The following is a 27420-nucleotide window of genomic DNA, read 5'->3' as shown; positions in this document are numbered from 1 at the left end:
AGAGCCGTGAATGGATGAAACAGGCCATCATGATCCCACACTTCCTCTATAAAGGGCCATGCAGCAACTATTTTCAGCTCTGGAGAACAGGTACCTTTCACAAGTACTCATCCTATGTCTGTGCCATACTTAGAGAGGGAGTCTGAGTTTAGACTATGCATGAGATAGAATGGTCTAACCTAAGAAATTAATATAACAGCTAGTCTGGAATGGCAAAAGCACTAGGGCTTTTGCCCCAGTCAGAAGGAAGGCAAAGCCACTCTATATAAACACGTCCATAGCCCAGGGCCATAAGACCACTACAGAAAAATAAATTAGTAAATAACTCCTGAGAATTTCAAAAGGAATGACTTAAATATCAAAGTTTTAAGAAGTACCTCTCTCCTAAAACCCTCAAATCTATTTTCCAAAATGATTTTCATTAAAGTTGTCCTGAGAACCCCACACATCTTATACCATTGTACAATTTTGTCCAAAAAAAATAAAAATCGCACCAAAAAATGAAGCACGTGATTTCTTCTTTGTTCACCGTTAAGATTTAGTAGTTGTCGTTAAAATCTAAATTGAGTTAAAGAAAAATTATTTCATTGTTTTCTGTCTCATGCTTCCAGATAAAGTTCCAATCAATCCATTTTTTTTCTGTCAATTTTACCAGAAGGAAGTTTTGAGCCTCTACAACTCTAAAGGAGTCATTAACTTATGTAGGGATAAAACCAGGAAGCTGGTTGCATATGCAGTGAGAATTAGTACCAAGATGACCTTGATGGTACACAAGTAATTTAGCAAGACAACCAGTTGGAAATACCCAGGACACCAACAGAAACACTCAACATTTGAAGAGACATTGCTACCAGGGGGAAGTAGGAATGCTCCCTGCCCCATTCAGCAGAACCCCAAAGTTGCAGGATCACTATACCTATGACAATATATTCTTGCTCTCAATACTTCTCACTACTCCCACTGAAACTATATATATGAATACCCTTTATATATAAAAGAATATAGATATATTGATTGATGTTATTTCTTCTGCAAAGACCACATCCTAAGATTAAGAAATTATCTTGCACCAAAGAAGAGTACAGTTAGCCTACCTACATAAACACTCAAATGTTGTCACTACATTCACAGAAAAAAAAAAATTGTGTATAAAGTGTGCACACCTAGAACATTTGCAATGCTTCCAGTCCCTCCCTCGAACTTCAGACAGCAGCAACTTACTGAGCCCTAACACTTGTACCTGGTTTTCCTTCCTCTTCTACCTTGTGGCTTCACAAAAGCCTGTGCTAAGCGCTGTATGAACATCTAAGACCTTGGATTCGTCTTCTGTTCCCTCACCCTTAGGCCCATTCTTACAGTCTTGTGGAGTCTGGCCATGGAATCTTCATACTAGTCCTCTTATTAGTTCTGGGCTCTCGGATCCTGCTCAGTTTTTTTCTTCTCTCAGCTTGACATCTCAACAGCTCATGCTTTACTAAATACTGCCTTATCTGCCTGCTGGAGTCAGTATGCTTCTAGACTTCCAAAATTCACCTGATTCCAAGGCACTCCCTCTCTTTGACCAGTTAGCACCAGCAGGAACCCTCAACCTGGATAGGATTCCAGGCTTTGATCCCCTGGGCTGTGGAGCGCTGGACACAGCCCTGATCCAAACCACTCATGTACCCCTACCACCACCAACCCCCATGCCCTCCAGTCTTTATCTTGGAGACACCATAGTTACTGGTCCCCTCCATCCCTTGTCTCCAAGGTTCATCACCTCTGCCCTCAACTCCAACCACAGCTGTGGAAAGGTCAGTATTTTCATCCTGATTTTATAGAGACAAGGGCAATTCATGAGAGTGGATGAGTAATTTAAAGGAAAAAGGGGCTGGTGGAGCATGTGACTCTTGATCTAGGGGTTGTAAGTTCGAGCCCCACATTGGGTGTAGAGATTACCTAAAAATAAAAATCTTTAAAAAAAAAAAAAAGAGGGGTACCTGGGTCGCTCAGTTGGTTAAGCATTGTACTCTTGATTTTGGCTCAGGTCATGATCTTGGGGTCATGAGATCAAGCCCTGCGTTGGGCTCTACACTCAGTGGGGAGTCTGCTTTCTCTCTCCCTCTCTCTCTGTGCCTCCCCCCAGCTTGTGTGCTCTCTCTCTCAAATAAATGAATAAATGTTAAAAAAAAAAAAAAAAAGAATGAGAGAATGGAGAAAGCAACAAAGAAGTCAAAGGAATATTGGTCATCCAACCAAAGAGACAAGTAGACCATGTTTGAGGTGTAAGAGGAGATAAACAATAGTGTTGAATTAAAAAAAAAAAAAAAAAGATTAGTGAGAATAGGAACTAGCATCTATAACTAATGCCTTAAAACCAGGCTGTAAGGCATTCATAAAATTATATTCTTGGTATTATACAAAGTGGGCACAGTCTTGAAAAGGTCTCCCCATTCCTCTCACATCCCCCAACCATGTACTTGGACCACATATTGTTCTAGCATGAGGTGTAGCCTCCGTTCTGAAGCCTTTACTAATTCCAGCCAAGCAGAGGGTAGGGATGTTCTCCTAGGTTCACATCCTACCCTCACCAGCTGCTACAATTACAATATCCTGTGTTATAGCTTGTCCTCCCTGTAAGCTTCCTTAGGACTTCTTTGGAATATGTCCTTTTATCTTTAAATCCTCAACTTTCAGGTACAAGATCAGAATATTATACTGTTACAGTTGATGATTTTAGCCACCATTAGCCCTCTTTTAGCCACTATTTGCCCTTTTTTAAATGATGTACTCATTATTCTAACATATATGTATATTTTAATCGTATCACATGTCTGCCTCTGTCTGACTGTGAGCTCTAAGGGCAAATCTACAGGATTTATTTCTGTATTTATAACCCACAGCATAAAAGCACAATGTTTAACTGATGTACAGTAAATGCTTGTTTAATTGCAGTAAATCTAGTTGTTATCAATTCATGACTCACACATTAACTTGGCATTCTTTGCTCTCCAATTATGTAAGGTGTCTTAGAGACGGAAATAGGAATGAAGACAATCCCTGCCCTAAAGGTGTTCACCATCTACCTCTATCCTATCTACAAGCTACTGAAATACCATGTGATCCAAAACTGTTGGGAAGCACAGAGAATCAGGACTGCGACTGCCCATCGATTTCCAAAAAGAGATCAAGATCCATTGCCTGTGGGGCACTTGGGTGGCTCAGTTGGTTAAGTGTCTGCCTTTGGCTCAGGTCATGATCCCAAGGTCCTGGGATCGAGTCCCATGTCAGGCTCCCTGCCCAGTGGGGAGCCTGCTTCACCCTCTCCTCCCTGCTTGTGCTCTCTCTCACTATCTCTGTCTCTCTCCCTCAAATAAATAATAAAAATCTTAAAACAAACAAACAAACAAACAAACAACAACAAAAAAACACCTTGAATCCTAGAGCTAGACTGCCTGGATTTAACCCTGACTCTCCCAATTGTTATCCCTGTGACTTTGCGCAAGTCACATAATCTCACTGTGCCTTGTTCTTCCTCTGCAAGTGAGGGTAATAACAGCACCCACTTTATAGGATTATTGTGATTATTAAGTAGTTAACACCCATAAAGTACTTAGGACAGTACCTAACATATAGAATCAGCTCATTCTATTATGATTCCTTTTACCTCTGAACCCGTCCCCCAGAGCTCTTTTTCCTTCAAGTGTAGAAATTGACTTCAAACCAAAAATTTTGGAAAAGAAGTAACAGAATGGCCATTTTCCTTTTATAATCAGAAAGGTGTATACTTAGCACTTCACTAGGATGAAAAGAAGTTTGAATATGAACTATGGTAGACAGCTATGGAGTCATCTCCCCTTTACCCTCCTTGATCCTCCTCCTCTAATGACAAACATTCCCATCTCCCCCCGACTCCGAGAGGTCCCAACCCCCCTACTTCTACCACATAACCCACAGGTGACAGGTCCAGGCCTAGACACTCCACTAGAACTGGCCAACCCAACCCTTTCCTGAGGGATTTAAAGCTGGGGCTGGTCCTGATATATGTTCTCAGAAGTTGCTAACGGCCGTTCATTGCCCACATGGACTGGAAGTCAAGATGGCTGGTCTTCCGTGAGACGGGGTGGGGGGCTGGGGGCAGAAGGAAAAAGAGAAAGAGGCTGCAGACCAAGAAGGACCCAGGTGCTGAGTGGGTTCTGGTACCACTGTTTCTAAGGCCAACTGCAACCCTGCCTTTGCAATCTACCAGACAGTTGGTCAGAATCATTGCTATAAAGTAACAAACAAATGGAAATGAATTTCTAAATTCTAACCCCACATTTCAACAGAAGAAGAAAATTTTCTAAGAACTAAGATGGAAGACGGGCAGAAGTCTGTGATTACAGATCATTATCCAAAGCTATATTTATGACCCTTTAATCTATGAAAAAGAGCCTTCAATTATTAATGTGAAATCACAAAATGCAGGCTGAGGTTGCGATCGGTCACCTCTGTGATGAAGATGCCTCTCCCTTCTGAATGGTTAATGATTAGCAGCATTATACAGACTGGAAAAAATAAACACACAACTGTCAACAGGAATTTTATTATATGACTTACATGAAGGTCATTAGTCTGCTTGCAAAACTCTTCATAATCCTGGTCAAAATCCATTTTCCGCTGGTCTAAGAAATTATATTCCTTTTTCTTTATGGTAGCAACCATACTCTGAAATGTTATGAAAGAAGTAAGACAATATTTCAATATTCTTGCATTACTTAATTAAATATGACCTTTAAATGTAGAACTGTATAATCATTCCCCAAAAATCAACTTAAAAGGAGCCTTATTTCTTCAATTATTCACATTGCTTAATGCTTATCAGAGGCAATATAATGTTGCCTAGTGCATTCAAAGAAATCATTTAGAAAGCATTTTCATGAGGTTTTACGTATTCCTAAAGAAAAATAGAAAATAAACCACATCTAAAGAGAAGGAAGAATTTTTTTCTAAAAATTTTCTTACTAATAACACTTAAAATTAAAAAAAAAAAAAAAAAAAAAGCCCAGAGTAGAATTTACTAAAACATTTTGCATTGAAAAGTTTAAGTCTTCTCAGAAAATAAATAGCACTGGGGCACCTGGGTGGCTCAGTCGTTGGGCGTCTGCCTCCGGCTCAGGTCATGGTCCCAGGGTCCTGGGATCAGGTCCCGCATCGGGCTCCCTGCTCAGCGGGAAGCCTGCTTCTCCCTCTCCCACTCCCCCTGCTTGTGTTCCCTCTCTCACTGTCTCTCTCTCTCTCTGTCAAATAAATAAATAAAATCTTTAAAAAAAAAAAAGAAAAGAAAAGAAATAGCACTAACAGAACCCAAACAGCCTATAATATCTGGAGATGAAAAACTATCTTCCAGGCCTCACATGTCTTAAATAAAACATCAAACCACAATCTGCTGTTTAAAGACTCTCCAGAATTAACTGCTTCCTCCTATCCTGCAAAGCCACAGTCTGTGACTACAAAAGTACGAACCAGGCAACTCGTCTCCTTGAGAATACTATTATCCTACGTTTTGTTTGCTCAGAATAATGAGCTATCATGCTCTACGATCACTCTCAACCAGGTACTAAGCCATTCTCAAACTCAGGTGCCCACACTGTTGACACAGGCATATAATTTTTATGAAGAAAGTTGAGCCTCCTTCCATCATCTCTTCTTCAAAGTCATTTCCATTTAAACATCAATTCAAATCTCTCAATAGACAAAAGTGTATAAGCTGCGTAACTTCTTGAATCAAGTTTACTAATTAAAACCTACCCTTTCTTGCTGTTTAACTACAAAATTAGTTCTACGAAGACACTGTATCCCTATAATGCTGCCCATCATGTTATGTGCAATGTACACAAATGGTCATTTAAGAGTATTAAGTTAATAAACTGATTAATCATGACCTTAAACCAACTAATCAAACTTGATCTACTAAATCATTTACTTGACAGATACTTAGTGCACACCTATTATATGCTAGTGAACTCTGAAGACACAGGAAGGAACGAAACAAACAAAGGTCCCTGCCCTCAGGGGATGTCCATCCTCAGCTGGGAGAGGGGTCAGAATCTATGTAAAGCACAAATAAATGAACAGGATAATTTCACACCATGATAAAATGAGCAATGTGACATAGAGTGATTGAGAGGAACAGAGATCAAGGAAAACCTAATTGAGAGGGTCATTTAAATGAAGATCTGGAAGCCAAGAAGGAATAACCATGTGATGATCCAGAGGCAGAACTTTCCAGAAAAAAAGCCCTATAAGCCCTCAGGTGGACTGAACTGACTTGTATCTGGAGAACATCGAAGAAGAAAGGCAGGCAAGGAGGTGGGGGAGGGGTGGGCACGATCTTGATAACTATGCAAGGAGCCTGAGCTTCACTTCCACGGTCACCATTTTGAACTTCTGACATTGGTATTAACACTTAACATTTCATGCACCATCTACATTTTATGTCACTACCCTCTGGTACATCCATTTTAATCCTCATTTCACTTTAGATTTTTAAGGCAATTTCTCTTCCCAGTATTTTTATCAGGTTAGAACAGTCTTTATCTGCATTTAGATGTATAGTTCAACTTCTCCTTCAAAAATAAACTTTGAAATATGCTCCAAAGTTATTTTTTTTTCATTAAGAAGAGAAAATAAATAAGTTCCAAACTGAGAAGTAAATGAACACATTCTGTCTTTGTCTTACAAGAAGGTCGGTTTCAGATACAGATTATCCACCCTGAAGATAACACCCAACCCACCTAAAATGTTTCCTGCTATATAACAAAGGTCTTTTTTCTTCTTTTCCTAAAATCTGGTCTACTCAGGAAGTGAAAAAATTCCTGATATTAGCCTAAACTGTTAGAGTACAAAAACCAATGTGTGGCAGGAAATTATATGATCCTTTTCAAATCCAAGTACAAAAAAAAGAAAAAAAAATTAGCTTTTAATATTACTGTCCCCAAACAAGAGAAACTTGACTATACCTAGACTAAGAATCTAAAACCCATTTTGGGGGCGCCTAGGTGGCTCAGATGGTTAAGCGTCTGCCTTCAGCTCAGGCCATGATCCCAGGGTCCTGGGATCAAGCCCCACATCGGGCTCCTGGCTCAGCAAGGAGCCTGCTTCTCCCGCTCCCTCTGCCTCTCTCCCTGCTCATGCTTTCTCTCTCTCTCTCTCTCTCTCTGTATCTCAAATGAATAAATAAATCTTAAAATAAATAAATAAATAAATAAAACCCATTTTGTTTGTAAATTGTTTTTTTTAAAGATCTTCAAAACATTATTAGATCACTGTGCCCACTTAAAAACTAAGACGAGTTACACATATACCTTTAAAGCAGTTAAAAATCAAAGTAATTGGGAATGGTCGGGCTAAATTAAAATCTGGTCCCCTTTATTTTGTTAACATAGGTCCAAATAAAATGCTAAGTGTAGCCACAGCTGGATGCACTCAGAACTTGGTGTCAGCTAGTGCCTGACACATAGTATATGCTTCATTAAATATTTCTTGCATGAATAAATGAAATAAGTTATATTCAAACATTTTTCTTGTGCTACTAATGAAAATGCTCTTACTAATGATGATTAATTTTAGAGTATTGAGAAGTCATTCTCATAATCACATACCTGAAAAGAACATATTAGCACCATTACACAATTCTCATATAGGCTTAATTTCTTTATTGTTCAAGGGCCGTGAGCTTCCACCTAACATTACAGATGGATTATTTGAACCATTCTAAATATAGATATTTGCACAAAATATTAAAGTTTTAGTTATGGATAGAGTAGCAAATTTAGTTTTAAGGTACAGAACCTAGGGATGCTTGACTGGCTCAGTCAGTGGAGGACATGACCCTTGATCTCCAGGTTGTTAAGTTCAGTCTCACGGTGGGTGTAGAGATTACTTTTAAAAAAATAAAATCTTTAAGGGCGCCTGGGAGGCTCAGTCGGTTAAGTGTCTGCCTTGGGCTCAGGTCATGATCCCAGGGTTTTGGGAACGAGCCCCACATCGGGCTCCCTGCTCAGCAGGGAGTCTGCTTCCCCCTCTCCCTCTGCTCTTCCCCCTCTCCCTCTGCTCTTCCCCCTCTCCCTCTGCTCTTCCCCCTCTCCCTCTGCTCCTCTTGCACTCACTCTCACTCTCTCTCTCTTTCTCAAACAAATAAATAAATTTTAAAAAATAAAAATAAAAAAATAAAACCTTTTTTTAAAATAAAGGAAGAAAGAACAGAACCTGGTATTTAGTGACCATGTCTTCGAGCCCTTCAATTTTAGAATCTTGCAGGACTGAATATGTCTGGAAGGTTGTAAAGATGTCTATTATCTTGGCAAGACGTCGGTGGAAAGTTTCAAATTTTCCAAAAATATACATCTCACTAAATTCAAATTGCTTTTCACCTGGGTCTTGTTTAAGCCTTTGTTTCACCTTGTGAAAGCAGTGCTGGTATTCCTTAAAGTTAAAAACCAAAATATTAGAAAGGGAACATAACACAGGTACGAGCCTTATTCTCTTAAGCTGGAGGCAGCCACAAATTTAAGGTAGAACTGCAAACCCTCCAAGTTTCATGCCTTTGTATGTACCCCTTCTTCAGCTGGGAATGCCATGTTTCCCAACTCCCAATCTAGCAAATTCCTAATTATTCATGATCTAACTCAATGCCACAGCCTTTCCACGTGGTCCCCCTGGCCAACAGTAGCCTCCCTCTGTGTCTAGCTCCACATTGTCCCTAAGAAACTAAACAAACTACTGCATCTTTGCACCTCTGGTACTGAGTGTGGTGTCAGGACATAACCGGCCCCCAAAACAGTAGAATAAGTGAATAAATTGTGAGAGCGGATTTACTAACATTCAATTTTCTTAACAATAAAGAATTACTGTTTTACGAAAAGAATGACTTTTGAGCAACCAATAGTTCGGTCACGGCGAAGTGATTTAAGATGCATCGGCAAAAACAACAGACAAAGAATAAAACATTATCCAAATATGTTACTAAGCTGACCATTACCTGCTTAAGCTTAATTGCGGACAATATTTTTTCCACCACAACATCCTGCGGCTGGCTCCAGATGGAAGCAGTTCCATTGTTGGTAATATACGCTTTACACGCCGATATCATCTGATTAGTCACCTGGAATGTCCCAATAAAATGGTGTGAAGTACATAAAACGGCCATCAGTCAACAGCTGGACTAGACGGTCCTTGACTCCTCTACCTCTCAGAGTGTACAGTCTGTGACCTTGACATTAGGTTTACTTTTTTCCATCGCAACTGTGATCCAGCACCAACATTTTTTTTGCCCCAGCCTTACTGAGGTATAAATGACAAACAAAAATGGTATATATTTAAGATGCACAACATGATGCTTGATATTCATATACAGAGTGAAATGATTACCACAATCAAGTTAAACATCTACCCCCTCACAGTAACCATTTTGTGTATGTTGAAAAGACTTAAGATCTGCTCTCTTAACAACTTTTGAGTACACAATACAGTATTATTAACTATAATCACTATGCTGTGCTTCAGATTCCCGGAATTTATTCATCTTATAAGTGAAAATTGTAGCTTTTGACCAGCATCTCCCCATTTCCCACTCTCTCCAGCCCCTGGCAACCACCCTTCTATTCTCTGCTTCTATTTGTTTGACTTTCTTAGATTCCAGTATGGACTGTCAAAATCATTTATAAAATCACAGTTGGAAGCACTATGGCAAATCAACAATTCAGGCGCCCGTGTGTATGCAGGATGAACACCTTAACCAGCCAGGAAGGGATTCACTTCCCTATCTAAAAGCTGTTGAGAGTCCCCCAGGCTCCTTAGGTAGCCTGCTCTAACATGTAATTCACAGTCTCCAAGTGCCTTGAGAAGGACTGTCCACCCTGGTCATTTTAAGACACCAGGAGCTGGAGCAGAAATGTCAAAGGGAGAAGCAATAGAGAGTCAAGCTGACTTCCATATGCACTCACATTTTATCCATCCTTCCAAACTGTAAAAAAAATTTCAGAATTTTCTTGTGATTTTTCTTTTTTTTATAAATTAAAAGGAAAATCAGATGACTATCCAGTCTGCGTGGAATGACATGATGTCTGGGATGTGTAGTGCAAAGGTCAGGAGTGCGCATAAGATGGATGGCGTGCAGGCAGAACCTTGGTAACAGGTACATGGGGGGCTGGTGTACCATTCTCTTTCTTTCCTTTTGTACCTGCCTCAAAATTTCCATAGTGAAAAGTTTTTCAAAATTAGATAAATGATGGTTTCACAATTTTGTCCAAAAACAGGCCTTGCCGATAATATGCATGAAGCCTGGTGTGATGACACAAATTGATTTTTGAGTCTCCTACTCAAAGGAATATCCCTCATGACCCTAACGCGTCCTCTGAATGTGGGAAGAAGTGCACCAAGAATCTCATGGATTTCCGTCCTTTTTCTGCCTGAAGTACCTGACTGAGAGCAGAAGAAAGGGAGTCTCCTGTCCAGCTCTTGGGGTGGACGTCCCCCTTCCCAGCAAGAGCCATGCTTCCTAGTATGTTAGCATCCACAACACAAGCCCAGATGAGATGAAAATGCCTCTGTCTTAATACAACGCTTAAAATTTTCACCTTGGTAATGAAAGTCATTTACTTCTTAGAGACTGTTCAAAATGGGAAAAGCAACAGTGCTCACCATAAACAGTTACGAGTTAGGACATAAAGTTTAAAGATCGTTATGTTTTTTGGCAGAATCATTATAATTGCTTTATGGATTACTGAAACATTGCAAGTGGCTTTTATTATCATGATTACTGTTCTAATAACACCAAGTAAACAACTGTGGCATCAGATAAATTTGGAAAAGTGGCACATGAAATATAAAACAGGAGAAAGCCAGTTAAATATAGTTTTCTTAATAAAAATTTACCCAATAGGAACAAATAATGTGCGAAATAACATAGGGAAAGAAATTCAAAGAGAATCTTTATTTTTTTATTTTTATTATATAAACAACACCATATTTATTACAATAATTACTTTGGAAATAATGCTTTATGATTTGTGAGAATCAGCCTCACAAATACACTTAATTCTCTCTGTTGAGAGATTAAAACTTTTTCTTTCATTGTAGGATACACAGACACTGAATTACAGCAATGTGGTAATTTCTAACTATTAAAAAATTAAAAATTGCAAAAAAAATATAAGTGACCATGGACTCTATGCTATGCACTCACCTTTACAAACAGAGATGTGATCTTCTCAGAGGTGTTATAGTACTGAGAGATACTATAGATCATTTTAATTGCATTTATAAGTGTAGGAATAGCATCAATCATGGATATCTGGAAGACACCATGAGAGTTTTCAAAGAAACAAATATCAAATTCAGCAAAATTCTAATAGTCGAACCATTCAATCTTCATTAGAATAAAATTAGCTATGAGACTTTTTTAAAATTTTTTAAATATTAGCTAACACCACTAACTACTTACTAATGAAATACTAACAAACACTAATGAACTACTTACTAACGAACTACTAACTTAACTAACACTACTAAAACTACCACTAAAATATTAACTATCACTTCACATAAATGTATTTAAGGGTCATTTTATTTGTATTATTTAGTCATATGCAGTTAATCAAATTTTATTTCTATGCAAGAAATATTAACTTTCTGTTAATGACAAGGTTAACGGTTAATTTTGTAATAAATAAAAGCAGGCACTCCCTAAAGTTAAAAGATAAAACACCAGCTGATAACCCTTCCCACACTTCTTTGAGTATCATCCAGAATATCAATTATAATACTTAATGGAAACTGGAATATACAATAAGGGTTTTTAAAATATAATACTGCATATCCATCATAGAGATAGACAGATCTAGATAGACATGCGTGCACTTGACCCTTAAACAATGCAGGGTTTAAGGGCGCTAATCCCCATGTAGTTGAAAATTCATGCATAACTTCTGACTCCCCAAAAACTTAACTACTAAAAGCCTACTGTCAACCAGGAGCCTTACCGATAACATAAAAAGTTAATTAACCCATATTTTGTATGTTTTGTGTATTATGTGCTATATTCTTACAATAAAGTAAGCCAGATAAAAGAAAATGGTTAAGAAAGATAAACTACATTTACAGCACTGTACTGTGTTTACTGAAAAAATCCACATGAAAGTGGACCTATGCAGTCCAAAACCATGTTGCTCAAGGGTCAACTGTATACATTTATCATTTTCTTGAGAGTAGAAAGAGGTTTCAAAGACTTTTCCAACAGACTACAATATTAATGAACCAAACTCCACACTCAATTCAGCCAGTGCAAAAGGGTCATCAGTAGACTAAGCAAGTAGAGATCTTTAACTCACAGGGTCACTACTGTACAAGGGGTCACAGCATTTTTCAAGTGTGTACAGATATTTGACATTGTCCTTTGCTTCATTCGCTGCATCAGTAACTCGAATATCCATCTCCCTCCAAGTCTAAGGACAAGACAGGAAAGCACTGTTAATGCATCGATTACAAAGGAACTTCCCATAGAACAGCTGCTAAAAGTCACCACAAGTCCCTTGTGTCAGACTTTCAGTTTATCCTACGCATCTCTCATCAAGCTGAATCCAGAGGAATGAGGGGTATTGCCACATTGAAGAGCAGTTTAAATTTTTTGACTGAGGTTTTAAGGGGATCTCTTCACGGCCTTCTCTTATAAAATCTACTCAATAACTAGGAGAGAGCATCAGGAGGGCACCAACGCCCTTGGAACCCACACCTTCTCTCCTCCAGTGGCTCCTGGATCCATTTTGCACCTCATTCCCAGATTTTCTATGGTGAAGAACTGAAGGAAGCCTCCAGCCAAGAGCCAGCAAGGAACTGAACCCTGCAAGAACCCCACGAGCAACTTGGAGGCAGGTCCTCCCCTGGGGTGGGTGAGCCTCAGATGAGTCAACACCCTGACCATAATCTCAGGAGAGATGCTGAGTCACAGGCATCCAGCTGAGCTGCATCCGAACTCCTGACCCACAGGCTGTGACATAATATATGTTTGCTGTTTTATGTTGCTAAGTTGTCGGGTAATTTGTTACACAGGGGTATAAAAGCAATATTCTAGGGCTAAAAAAAAAAAAATATTCAAGTTAAGTTCTTATTTTAATACTCCTGGTTGGTCCGAATCCCAAATGTATATATATATAATCGTGATATCACATTACATCTTAATTACATGCAATGCCCTCTAATTAATACACATACTTACATGGACACGGGCCAACAGATACCGTTGATTCAAAGGCTATTTCCACAGTACTCAGAATTATAACAGGGCAATATGATCCAATCTTAAAGTCTGTTCCTAAAGGTGTAATAACATTTTTCTGTGCCTAGTTACTCTATCACATGAAAATGCACACAGAGAATTTTCACTCCCATGTCACAGAGCAAAAAGAAATGGCTGACAACCTTTAGAAGCTTGGACCTGGCGGCAGCAAGCACACCCAACACAGCCTTCACATCCGGGCTTTTTAATTGATCCAAAAGGTAGTTAAATTTGGACAGTCTTTTTTTCCAGTGCTCCAGCTCTGCGCGGGGCCCAAGGTCATCTGCTTCCTTACGCAGCTGGTTGTTTTCTGCAAGGACCTGAAAATGCACAGCAGAGCCTTGAACCTCTGACTAGGGCTGGCAGCATGAAAGTTATGCACAGGCAAAAAAAATAAGGAAATAAGTCAATTATGTTACCAGAATCATGATATATTTTTATTCATGTGCATGCTTCAAATGACAGCTTTTTACTTGTATCCATTTTTAACCCTTTAACAAAAATGTAGTTGACTTGCTCTAACTGAAAACTATTTATTTAAAAAGCTTTCATGAACTTTTGGAGGACCTGTCCTCAGAAAGCTTCCTTGACTACCCACTTACTGTATAATCTTGGAGCAATAGGACCTTGGAAAGCCCCCGTGCCTTAAGTTCGTCAATTTTCATTGTGTTTACTTTTTGATTCAATGGTCACCTTCACGTAGGATTTTTCTGAAAATATTTTTTTTTATGTTAAGTCTCAAGCTCCCTTTTGGAGGGCACAGTGTTTGGAAAATCCTTGTACTTCTACAGAGGTCCTCTCTCAAGTAAAATACACCTTGAGAAAATAATTGGCAAAGTGCAGTCTTCTTGTGACGTAAGTATTTAAAGCCATTTGCTTTCATCTCTTCAAATTCTTACTCTCTCTTCTTAACTAATGACTATAAATTAAACCGCATTGAACTTCTCACCTTTTTAGGGGCTTGAAGTTAAATACTCAAGTAAATGGGAAGGGCATACAATATACTGTCTTCCATTGACTGCTTCAGTAAAGTGGCATCTGAAACTGATGTTTGGTTTCTGGAAATTACCTGTTCTGTCTGTCTGATCCATACTCTCATAGAACCTTCTATTTTCTCCAGAGTCTCGGGGTTATTAGCTAGAGTCAAGTAGTCGGTTGGTTCCTTCAGGGTTTTCAGTTCAAATATGTCACACTTTTGAAGGTTCACCTAATTAAAATGAAAACTATATAATAAGATGATGCTAATTTTAAAACACACACACACACTTCTGGTTGACCCTAGGCTCAGAAGGATCTTAAGGTCTTCTCTAAACTACCCTGTTCCCTGAAGAAAGGTCCCTGGAAGCACAGTGTGATACACAATGCTCAATGCTCCCTTACGAATTGAGCACGCCACTGGAGACGACTGAGGGCAGACTTTGGATCAAAAAAAAGAAAAGAAAAAAGAGTGTACTAGAGAGAATCATAACAGTACAAAATTTGGGAATTAATAAGGAACTTAGAAATTACTTAAAAATTGAAGAGTCGACTCACAAAACCAAAGAATACGGGGGAGCTTCAAGGATATCGACTGGAGGGAGGGTAATTTCTAATCCATCACATTCTTTTTTGATACTAACCAGATGAAAATACTCTCATGTCCTTACCCAATAACATCCTTATAGTTAGCAAGTTCAATGTCAAATATACGGATTTGCTTCGGGGGGCGGGGAGGAGAAAGAGGGTGGGCAAGGAGGTCTGCTAGGTTTTGACTTGACAAAGAAACCTGGTGCATTTTCTCACACACATAAATGGACCTCAATATCTAGAAGGGAACTTCCTTCTGGTAAAGGTGCACCTGGGACTGTGAATGCCTAAATTCAGGTTTCAGGCCTAATCCCTCTTTACCAACCACAGAATGAGTACATTTCTCTCAACTGGTTCAGAACCAGCAGGAAGGGGTGTGGTTATTTGTCACCCTCAAATGCCAATATGGCCAAGGAGCCACATCACAAAGCCCAAGCCCTAAGGGCTTGTTGGTAACTAAGGTAGAACCAGAGTTTTCCCATTTCCTTCACTTGGCTTCCTACTACAGCCCTACCAGCTCTAACCTTATCTGATGGCCTCCAGTCCTGGCTCCCATGCTCAGAAGTTCTATGTTTGTCCCATCCACGTGGGGCTCAGAGACACTACTCCGTCCTCCCAGAACCCAGCCTCCCCACTCTGTTTTTCACTTGGCTACACTCCAACAGAGCTCTGAAAACCCACCGGGGCAGGCATATGCCCCCACTCCCCTGGGCTTGTGCTCACATTGCCCCCAGCCTGGAAGAACCTCCCAGCACGCCTCCACCCCTGACCTCCCCCACCTTCTGCACCTGCCACATCTCCCAGAGTGATCCTTGGTTTCCCAGCGAAGGGCTCTGCACTTCGTGAAGTGGCACAATCTCCCCGCTAGGTGGCGATCCATCCACTTTTTTGAATAGCTATACCACACTAGGAGGTGGAACCTTACGAAAGCACTGCTTTTTAGGTAGAATAACAATTTAGCTGGCTTCAATTTGCATCTTACTATGACCTGCACCAGAGTTCATTGCAAATACAACTCAGATATTAGGTGGAATCATCCCGCTCCTGTCTGGATTGAAAGTCACTCCACTCTCCCATTCCACATCCTTTAGAAAGCCTAATGCCTCCTTCCCCCGCTAGGTCCAATACATCTCAGTATTCTCTGGAGAGAAGTAATACATTGTCATTGGTAGGGCGCCTGGGTGGCTTAGTCAATTAAGCAAATTAAGCATCTGCCTTTAGCTCAGGTCATGGTCTCAGGATCCTGGGAATGAGCCCAGCATCGAGTCTGCTTCTCCTTCTTCCGCCACTCCCCTTGCTCGTTCTCTCTCTCAAATAAATAAAATCTTTTTAAAAATAACGTTGTTATTGGTATCATAGGCTACATTTCTGTCTCCCATAGATGCCTGATCTGGGCTGCTGTCCGTCATGGTTTTGCATCCACCACCTTCTGCCCCAAGGAACCAGTAACACAGGCTTACCATAGATCACACAAATTTTATGGAAGCTAAATCACATTTGCCAAACTTATCCTTAAAGGCCCTTTTGGTCACAGGCTGAACCACAGGACCGTCCACTCCCTCCAGATATGTCAACTCCTCTCTCCTTTCTGTCTCATCTTCGGGATTTCCTCCATCCCTACCCACCCCCCACCCCCCCACACACGCATGTGCACACACAGACATTTCCTCCATCCCTACCCACCCCCCTACCCCACACACGCATGTGCACACACAGACATTTCCTCCATCCCTACACATGTGCACACACAGACATTTCCTCCATCCCTACCCACCCCCTACCCCACACACGCATGCGCGCGCACACACACACACACACACACACACACACACACACACACGCCACACACCCTGGTTCCAAATTCCTTTCCTTCTAGGATGCAGAGGGATGCCACATACACTTCTGTTTGCAGTCAAACGTTTGATATGACTGAATAAAACCCTCCGTCATGGCCAACACTTCTAAGGAACCCCTAATGCATTAATCACTCCAAACTGTAAAAATTTAAATCTAGTCACTACTATCTATTGAAGGGGCAATAAAAATGCACACAAGATGTTTTCAAGGTTTGCTGGGCAATGGAATTAAGACCATCTAAGAGAAGCATTACACACTTATACATTGATTTGTTCACCATCTGATAGGTTTTGAAGGAATAACTTATTCATTCTTACCTTCTCCTTCAGACTCTCCTGGGCGCCCGACAGGATGCTCACAAAGCCTTCCAAAGAGCTCAAGAACTCCTGCCGAATGCTGGATGCTTCCTGAAGGCCCTTGAGCTCACCCCAGCCATGGCTCGTGGCCTTGAGAGCGGGAATGAAGATATCTGACAGCAAACGCCTCATGCTATTGAGCAGGCCCCCATCTGCGGTGTCTAACATATTAAAGCTCACCTCCTGGAAAACAGTTAGGAGATCCTCTACTGTCAAAATTACGTGCAATGGCAACATAGCTACTGAGTCATTTCTGAGTGCTGTTCATTCATCAACTATCCTGTAGAAGTAAATGAAGACGAACCAAATGAGAGGAGCAAAAGCTATGAGCTGGCTATAGCAAGAGTCGGTCACCATTGCCTGCATTTCAGCAGACGCTCAAAAGCAGACAGGGGAGTGGGAAAGCTTTCTAATGGTGAAAAGGGACAGCTTCAGGTGTGGGGGAGCTGGAGGCAGCTCCAAGAAGCAGGGCATCCTGTGTGATTGGTGAGGGGTGCATATTTGGCTTTCTCTGGTCGGCCCCAAGGAAGTATGCTGGGAGTATGGACAGAGTGAAGGAGGCTGACAGTCATGAACAAGGTTGACAGTCCTGAACGAGGTCCTGACCATGCGGGCCAATCGTTTCAGCGATTATTGCTGAGTTTCCTTGCCGGCTTCCCGCAAGTCTCACATTGCAGGCTGGCTACCTGGGGTGTTTCATAGAGAAGGGGCTTGGTTTTCTGGGCAGTTTCCTGCCAGTTGTAGGTCAAAATTCTGTTTTACATGGTCTGACCTTGATCTGTCTGTAGGTTCAGTCTCTATGTCCAGGAAATTACTTTTTCAATACCCTGGTTAAGATATAAGCTTTATATACTTACCTGGCAGGGGAGATACCATGATCACGAAGATACAAGCTTTATACTATTCTAAGTTGCAATCCTCAAAATAAAAGCATGAACTAAACAGAACCAGTTTATTTGCTTCAAGCAGATAATGCACCCACTGAGGGCAGAGGAGATTTACATGTTACTTTGCAGAAAAAATAAAATTACACATCCATCATTGTAAATCTTACTTTAAATGTATGAAATTTGCCATTAAGTAAGTAATGTATGGGGAATTATGTTTAAAAGGCAAGACTTCATGTTTTACACACACATACACACATGCATGCACATGCATACATACAATATTTTATCAGTTTTTGTTAATAAACTGAATATTAGGTCCTCTGACTCAACAGATTTAAAGGAAATGAGCTCTGTGAACGCTTTTAGAAATGAGCTCTTTGCTGTGAACGCTTTTAGAAATACTTCTTTGGAAGTAGTTTTAGATAACCTGATGAACAGAGTGGTTACCTCTATAGCGAGGGATTTTTTTTTTTTGTAGAATTTATGTGATTTTTGGCAATTTGGGGTAAAGGACTGCTCTTTCCCCTTACCCGATGGATGTTCTCAGGGGTGATGGCTCTGGAAGGGTCAGTCCTGATGAAGAACACACATACTCCGGTAAGAGCAACATCTTTTCCCTCAGTCACAAACACCTTAGGCTTTTTAATCTTCTCAGGAAGGGGATTTACTCCCCCTGGAGAGCCAAGCTGTCCTACAAGGGCAGAAGAACTTTAGTTTCACCAATACTATAAAGGGGTGAGAGAGGAGACAGCATCTATTGCTCGTATTCTGTCAGCTCCCCCGCTGAGTACATTGTCTACATTATTGAAGTCACTATAACCTTTAAAGGCAGCTGTGACCTGCCTCCAAGTCACAGCCAACAGGTGGCAGAGTCAAAACCAGCTCTGACTATAAATTCCAGACCCCTGCTGTCCCCTCAGCATGGCGCTAGAGTCAGGACACCGCTGAGCCAGGAGAGCATCGTGATGAATGGTGTGAGCTCTAGGGCCAGACTCCCAAGGCTTGAGTCTCAGGTTGCACTTCCCGGCCATGTGACCTTGGGCAAGTTACTTAATCTTTCTGTGCCTTGGTTTTCTCATCTGAAAAATGCAAATAATAATACTAGGTCCAAGCATCTGGAGTTGTTGTGAGGATTAAAGGAGTTAATACATGTGAAGACCTTAGAAAAGCACATAAAAATCGTCGCTTGCTAAGCATTCTCATTATTATTTGAAAATACATTTTTGGTCATCTAAGCATGCAACTCATTGAGGGGATCATTTAAGTAAGCAGAGCTCAACCACTGTGCTCTGATCTGCCCACGAAAGTTTTAGTTCTCCGAGTAAATGGGTAGCTCAAGCAAGTGCCAAGGGAGAAATCTGGGGAAGGACATGGACTGGAAGTTGAATCCCAAAACCCTGGGATTAGAACCTCTTGGAGAGGCGTGCCTGGATGGCTCAGTCGTTAAGCGTCTGCCTTCGGCTCAGGTCATGATCCCAGGGTCCTGGGATCGAGTCCCACATCGGGCTCCCTGCTTAGCAGGGAGTCTGCTTCTCCCTCTTCCACTCCCCCTGCCTGTGTTCCCTCTCTCACTGTGTCTCTCTGTCAAATAAATAAATAAAATCTTTAAATAAAAAAAAAAAAGAACCCCTTGGAGGAACCCTCTTATAGGCTCCTGCCACAGGGCTGGGCCCACAGTGCTGGGTTAGGGACTTGGACTGGGGTTTTGACAGCGAACGTGTCCAATAAAGATAACAAGCAGATAGCTCTCATCTGGAGGACAACACATCGCCATGGGACGTGCAGCCACCAGTGGTCATCTCTGGGGAATCCACCTAGGGCCCACAAGAGCAAAGACCCTGAGAATCAAGGCCGGCCAACTGTGACAGTGACAGTGTCAGTCAAGTCAAAGCTCTCCGCCACCTCTCCCCCTCTTTCCCTGCCCTACTTCAAGCCGGACACAGTCAGCAACTGTGGTTAACACAATGCGGACAGGAGCTTCTGGAAGGATAAGTTGAACAGAGGAGGACCATATGCTTCTCTCCTACAGCAAATACTGGCCTTCTGAGGTCCCTGCTGGGAAGAAGGAAGGGGGAAGACCAGGAGTGAAGAATATTTAACTTCAGATCAATTAATTTTGATCAATTGGATATTTTTTTTAGTTTCTGAATTGAGATAGTACTTATAATGTAAAGCAACTATAGGAATTTTTCTTACCTAAGAATATCCAGAAAAGTCATGGAATGGTCTGAATTTTAATCCAAGGTCAAAAGATTAAAGCCAGTCCCACTGAAAAGGTTTAGAGGGAGAGTAGAAAACAAAAATAAACTTGCATCATGTCTACATCCCATGAACCCTTCTCGTCAATGTCAGATTTACACACAAAGGCTTACTTCACCCAGCGCACATTTCATGGATGAACTCAACATTTCATCTGACTTTATGTTTTGCAATCTGGGATAGAATTAGAAATTTCTGTATTATTTCGATTTTTCACTCAAAGTATAATGAACTTTCTTTTTTTTTTAAAGATTTTATTTCTTTATTTGACACAGAGAGAGAGTACAAGACCACAAAATATCAGATGAATAATTCTAGAAAAATGCCAGTCACTTAGAGTATGCATGCATAATTTTCTGTTTTTAAACAAAAAAGCATTAGCCATACTATATGCCAACAGCAATAACTATTTTCCCTTTTCTTCAAAAAAGTAAAAAAGAATGAATATAATATTTTAATATAATCGTAATATTTTTGTTTCTATCCCTAGTTTGCCTTTAAAATTGTATGAATCCACATAAAAGTAGAATGGGATATGCCAGTTGAATCCACACAAAGATTTGCAAATTTTTCTTAAGTGAAAATAACTAAACCTGTCATTCCATATTACTCGTTTGAATCATCGTCAGTAGAAAATAAACATAATGTGGTATTTAACTAGAAAATTCATTATGCTCATTGGCAACAATTCCTATGTTAAAAATAAATGGTGTCTATATAGAAAAGAAGCAGATGCCCATAAAAGTTCTAGAACATAACTGCATAGAATGAACTAGCATGGAAGGACAAGAAGTCTCAAAATGTAAAGTACTTTATTATTCCTCAATTACCAGCACAGCCTGAAACGGGAGACAAAATATCTCAAGTAAAGTTAGAACAACCAGGCTAGATACCCATCATTATCTGTCCGCCTCTCCTTGAGCGGAAAATGGAAACTGGGCCTCACCTCACAGAGGCCCATTTGTCCCATCTGCCAAGATGGAAGCATAAGAGGCCTGTCAGCTCTGAGGGTGGCCTTCTGCTTCATGCCATCCTCAGATGAACCTAGCAACACATTTGTGGGTTACATCACACCAAGTTTGGATACCTGTTTCTGTTACCTCCATGTCCTGATAATAAAATATAAGGTGACGAAGACCTCCAGCAGCAAAAAGCTGATCGATTCTTTCAATCTGCAAAAAAGAAAAGGCAAGGTCACAACTTCATGCTGAATTAGAAACCATATTTAAATCAGCAGTTGCTGTCATCTTTCTTTTTCAGATAACACTGCATCTAATGCAAACCATAGAGAAGGCATCATATTTTTTGCAACATAAAAAACAGTGAGAGAGTAAATGCCTCACCATAATAAAAATGTAATTCAATGAAGGAATTCAATTAATCATGAAAATATTTGCTACATATACACATTTGAAAAGAGATCGTCTCTCCATTTTTGCTAATTTCCAAAAGTGCTGAGCTCTTGAAAGCAGATAAATATAGAAGTGTTTTGTTTTCACTGAATTGCAGATCAGAAAGAGAGAACACACCTTTCAAAACCCAGTCTAATACACTAGAGACAATTAATATTAAATTGTAATAATCATTGAAAAATGCCAGAAGAACACACATGATTATGGAACACTCCATCCAACAGCAGTCCAGAACATAGTCCATGAGCTTCACTGTACAACTAAAGGTCTGCCAACTGGCCTACTACCAATGGAAGCACGTTTTTCTAAGTCACTGGCACAGTTTTAAATTCATATTACAAGAAAAAGGATAAAATCTACAATGTCCATTAAGATGGCTACTATCAAAAAAAAAAAAAAACCCCAGAAAATAAATGTTATCAAGGATGTGGAGAAATTGGAACCCTTGTACACTTTTGGTAAGAATGTAAAAATGGTAGAGTCACTATGGAAAACAGTATGGTGATTTCTCAAAATATTAACAGAATTATTCTATGAACCAGGAATTCCACTTCTGGGTATATACCCAAAAGAATTGAAAGCAGGATCTTGCAGAGATATTTGTATACCCATGCTCACCACGGCATTATCCACAATAGTCAAAAGACGGAAGCAACCCAACGGTTCATTAACAGATGAACGGATAAATAAAATGTGGCATATACATATGATGGAATATTATTTAGCCTTAAAAATGAGGGAAATTCTGACACATGCTACAACATGGATGAATCTTGAGGACATTTTGCTAAATAAAATAAGCCAGTCACAAAAAGACAAATAACTGTATGATTACACTTATATGAAGTATCTAAAGTAGTCAAATTCAGAGAGACAGAAAATAGAATAGTGGTTTTCAGGGGCTGGGGGGATGGGTTGTTTGATGATATCGAGTTTCAATTTCACAAGACAAAGAGTTCTGAAGATTGGTTACCCAACAATGTGAACATATGTCACAGTACTGAACTGTAAACTTAAAAATGGTTAATGGGGCACCAAGGTGGCTCAGTCGGTTAAGCGTCCGACTCTTGATTTCAGTTCAGGTCTTAATCTCAGTGTTGTAGGATATGGAGCCTACTTAAAAAAAAGGTTAAGATGGTAAATTTTACATTCTATGTCATTACCACAGTTTAAAATAAAATGTTTCCAAATGATAAACTCTAGCCTGAAAATTTAACTGTGGAAAAAATAAGACCCCTTCAACTTCCCCCATATTATAGACATAACTATTATATATATACATATAAGGAAGAGCAAGTTGCTCTGTTTCCTTCATCACACTTCCTTGATTGAGAACGCTACAGGGCCGCGTGGGATCCCCTCCTTGAGATTAACTTTCAAGCCAAGAATGTGAAGGAGGTACTTCCAAGAGGCCAGTATTGAAACTCCCGCCCCTCTACGTTGCTTGTGAGCCCAAGCAAGGATGTTTTCTTTCAACCTCCAGGTTTTGACCTTCCTGGTCCTGAATATGACAAGGCAGTTTAACTCGGGCTTCCTACAGTTCCAAACTTCTACTCATTTATTCCACTTCCACGATCCCAAATGCAGACGTCTGAATTGGGAAGTGGGGCAGAGTTAAGCATTTCACATGTGGCACAATCTCCCTAAGACTAAATCAAGTAAGTGACTCTGTCTCCTTCTATGCCTCCATTTTGGAGGAATAAAATTATCTACCTCCTGGCATTATGAAAATTAAATGGGATAATAGATGAAAGTCACTTAGATGAGACTGATGCCTGGTAAATATTCAACAAATGTTAGCTGCGATGAGGAGGAGAAAGGGGAGGAAAAGGGCATTTCCTCAATCCCTGCTTGATCCATCCTGTAGTTGAGCCATTTTGGTGTTCTCCACCCCTCACTGTTCCACTGACTCCTGGTGACCCCACCAGAATAACATGGCAGGAAGGAACAAAGCCAAGGGAGGGCTGGAGCCAGCTCATACTGACTGGTTCATGACAGGCAACTGATCACAGCTCTTTCCAGCTAAGCCTTTAGTAACAACATCACGTTGATAGTCTGGAATCAGCCATAATGGGAGTATTAACATCACGGAAATCAGCAAACACTCAAAATAGTGCCTCCCTCTGCCCTCTTGCTCAAAGCTGGTTGTTAAACATTTATAAACATACCACTAAATAACATCATCAATAGTGTGACACCTCTATCAATAGAAAGGACTCACTCTCTCTATTTTTATGCCTAAAAAGACAAACAAACAAGCAAACAAAACAACAACAAGAATTCAGCAAGCATCATAGCGCTCCTGATATGCCTTCCTTGGTGCTCAGGAAATTATATGCCCCCATATTTTGATCTTCCCTCTCCAAAATCAAATCACACCCCAGATTTTGGAAGGAAATCATGGCAGAAAATGGAAGTCAAGTTCAGGAACAAAAGAAACCAGATTCAGCTGCCAAACCAAAGTCAAAGCCAGGAAACTATGGCACAATTCAGTCACCTAGGTTAGAACGGGATAAAAAGCTGAGAGAAGACTCTATTCTCCAAACTCACGTTCCAAGATGGCTCCTGAACTCAGCTTCATTGGATTCAGAAACATGCAGACATTGCTGTCAGAACCACGGGACTTAAATAATTGTTATAAGTATCCCATTCAACATGAAGAGCTCGAGCGCCCTAAGGTCAATATGCCACCACCTGTACCATCAGAATGGAATCTTGCCCATGTTAGAACAGACACCCCCTCCACAGCCCAGCACAGATCCTGCCATAGGACTGGGTAAATAGACTCTCTGTGCCCTCCATAATCAAGTCAGTGAGAAATCAAATGCATCTCACCTGATTCCCCTCAAGAATGGCATCTTCCACTTCAGTTTTGTCCACGTCTACACAGGAAGCTACAATCGCAAATAAGTAGTCATGCCTACCATCCAAACATGCCCGTTTGGCTTCCTTCTCTTCCTTCAGTCTTTGCTGTAAGAAAGGAACAAAAATGTTACGTGACAACTGCTGTTCTCAAATGGATTCATTTTATAATAATTTCATGTGATTATCGCTTTTTCAAGTCTTGAGTATTCAGATAACAGACACCGTAATGGTACCAGTTTTTATGTACTATCTTCCATTTTTAGAAATCATATTATTCTATTATGAAAATAAGATGTGCTCATTGTTTTTAAAATTGTATAATACAGAGAAGCTAAAGGGAAAAAAGAAAAAGAAAAATCATGTCATCCAGAAATTATTACTGCAGTTATTTTGTCCTAAATCTTTACAGATTTATTTGTATGCATATATAAACATTCAATAGACACACAAAAAAAGAGATTCCCATTTTTTGTAAACATTCCCTAAGCCTTTAAACTAATTTTCTCCTACATTATCTCCTACCTTTATTGTTTGTCTACAGACTCCTATCAGGTCTTGAAATTGATTTCTGAATACCATTGCTTACCTTTAAACTGATTGTTGATCATAATACGAAGGCATGTTCAATATAACCAGTGTGGGCAGTTTGAAGCATATCCTTCCATATGCACTATGCTCATACAAACATATGCAAATGTATACACACATCTCTATATTATACTACAAAATTTTTTATGCATTTTCCCTTAATAATATACCACAGACCTTTTTCTACTTTAATATAGGCTATTCCTATCTGTGTGACAGCTGCAAAATATTCAACAATATGGATACACCAGTTAGGATATCCTTAGTAACTAATTGTGTTTGCAGCTGCAGCATCCCACAGCTCTTTGGCAATATGACCATGCCATGAACGTCCCCTCCTCTTGAATTTGGCTAGCCCCATGACCAGTTTTCACCAAAAGAACATGCGGAAAAGTAAGACTACAAACCTGTCTAAGCTAATCCTAAGGAGATCTTCAGTTTCTGCCTTTGTGCTTGGGAATGCCCCCTGGGAACCCAGCTACCATGCTGTGAGAAGTCCAAGCCACATGGGGAGACCACATGGAAGAAAAATGAAGGTGTTTTGGTCAACAGCCCCAGCCAAACTAGCCGACACACCAGAACCAACTTTTCTCCATGTGAGTAAGCTATCTTGGACATTCCAACCTAGTCAAGCCTACAGATGACTGCAACCCAACCCAAGGCCACGTGAAGCAGAACCACCACCCCCAGTTGTGCCCAATCACCCACATACGCAAGAGAGATGATAATAGATCATGTTTGCTGCTGTGAGCCATTATGTTCTGGTGTAGTTTGTTATGCAGCAGCAGATAACAGAGTAATCCTTGTAGAATAATTTCATTGATTGGACAGAAAGCAAATAGATGTATGCTTGAGAAAAGAGAAATACAAAGATATTGAATATAAACTATTCTTTCCAGAAACTTGACTATAAAGGAAAGAGGCATGGTACTAGTAGATAGAGGGGAATTTATAATCAAGAAAAAATTTTGGGGGGTACCTTCCTGGGTGGTTCTGTTGGTTAAGAGTCCAACTCTTGATTTCAGCTCAGGTCATGATCTCAGGGTCATGAAATGGAGCCTCCTGTTGGGCTCTGAGGTGGGTGTGGAGCATGCTTAAGATTCTCTTGCTCTCCTTCTGCCTCTGTCCCTCCCCATCCCCTCCCCCTGCCATTTGCAGGCACACTCTTTCTCTCTCTCAAAAAAAAGAAAAAGAAAGAATTTTTAAGACACAAAAAGAACTTAAAAACAGTGACGAGAAAAAGTTGGGGATTTCAGAGGGATTGAAAGGCCATCCCTGGACCCAGAACCTGAAGGGACTGCTTGAAAGAAGAATTGGGGTGGAGGGAGGGATTAAGGTTTAAAAAAATAATAACAAACAATATACCTATTTTCTTGCCATTTCTCCCTAGAGGAACGGACACAGGTCCTGACACAAAGTATACATTCCATAAACATCAAATAGAAGTAAATCTTAATCTCTTTTTAAATGTGGCTAAAACAAGGACAATGTCCTGTTGTTTCGACTATTTTCTTCATTCTTGGCAGGGAGGAATAAAATGCTTTTCAAAGTGAACTCGCAGGGTTTGTACTAAATGGCTTCAGCAGCTTGAGAACATGGTGGGCAACCAGGGGAGCCAGGAATCGGACATCAAAACAAGATGGCCAATGCTGGGTAGCAACAAAGAAAGAAAAGAACCAGAGAACCAGAAGAGTCCGAATGTGAAGCAACTGAAGGCTCCCGAAGAATAGAGAAACTGAAATAAGACTCTACCATGGCAACACATTCTCTGTGGCCTGATTTTATAAGACTCCAAAGGAAAAAAAAAATTACATATATTCTAGTGGAGGAAAGGAGAGATTGGTCCCTAAAACAGAACACTAATTATTCTATTTTTATTTAAGGATCACATAGGAAGAAAAATTCCAAAGAAGTGTCATGTGTACAAAGCAAATTATCAGTGTGTTTTTAAAGTAAATGTTTTCAGAGCTATGCTAAAAAGCATGTTAAGCAACAAGTATGTTCTTGCATAAACTGCTTGTTGTATCTCTAAAGACAAGTAATATGAAGCAAACCCCCGGAGCCATGTAGAGGAAAGACCACATGTTTGTCCATCTCAACTCTCACTGCCGTATCCACGTACTAAAGTATCCTGGTACAATGAGGGAATTGGTTTTTTTACTATCACAAGAAGTCAGTAACGTCAAACAAGTATTTAGTGACCAGATCGGAGCACCGTCAGCCCATACACTTAAGCCTGCAGCTTTCTGGCCACTAGGAAATGGCAGCAACCAGCAGTCAGTGACCAGCTGTCTGGAGGTGGCTGTCCCGTCGGCCTCCATGTTTCAACATGG

The 27420-nt window shown here is 40.3% G+C and overlaps 1 protein-coding gene across 2 annotated transcripts in view; it reads right to left on the bottom strand.

Annotated features, from left to right (window-relative positions):
* Window positions 1-27420, bottom strand: part of DNAH5 (dynein axonemal heavy chain 5) — a 261833-nt gene that overhangs the window by 180252 nt on the left and 54161 nt on the right. For both annotated transcript variants that reach the window (XM_073891083.1, XM_073891084.1), the window contains exons 2-12: window positions 24470-24604; window positions 21310-21394; window positions 18494-18654; window positions 17035-17256; window positions 14364-14501; window positions 13438-13614; window positions 12351-12464; window positions 11207-11314; window positions 9002-9124; window positions 8230-8445; window positions 4579-4686 (exon numbers count right to left, since the gene is read on the bottom strand). In XM_073891083.1, the coding sequence (XP_073747184.1) occupies window positions 4579-4686; window positions 8230-8445; window positions 9002-9124; window positions 11207-11314; window positions 12351-12464; window positions 13438-13614; window positions 14364-14501; window positions 17035-17256; window positions 18494-18654; window positions 21310-21394; window positions 24470-24604 (1587 nt within the window). The remainder of the gene's footprint in view (window positions 1-4578; window positions 4687-8229; window positions 8446-9001; window positions 9125-11206; window positions 11315-12350; window positions 12465-13437; window positions 13615-14363; window positions 14502-17034; window positions 17257-18493; window positions 18655-21309; window positions 21395-24469; window positions 24605-27420) is intronic.

This window comes from Callorhinus ursinus, unplaced genomic scaffold (assembly GCF_003265705.2).
Source record: "Callorhinus ursinus isolate GAN/ISIS: 27379988/994484 unplaced genomic scaffold, GSC_fseal_2.0 scaffold3, whole genome shotgun sequence".
Taxonomy (NCBI): Eukaryota; Metazoa; Chordata; class Mammalia; order Carnivora; family Otariidae; genus Callorhinus; species Callorhinus ursinus.
The sequence above is the reverse complement of the archived record's forward strand: the minus strand, read 5'-3'. Positions and strand labels throughout refer to the sequence as shown.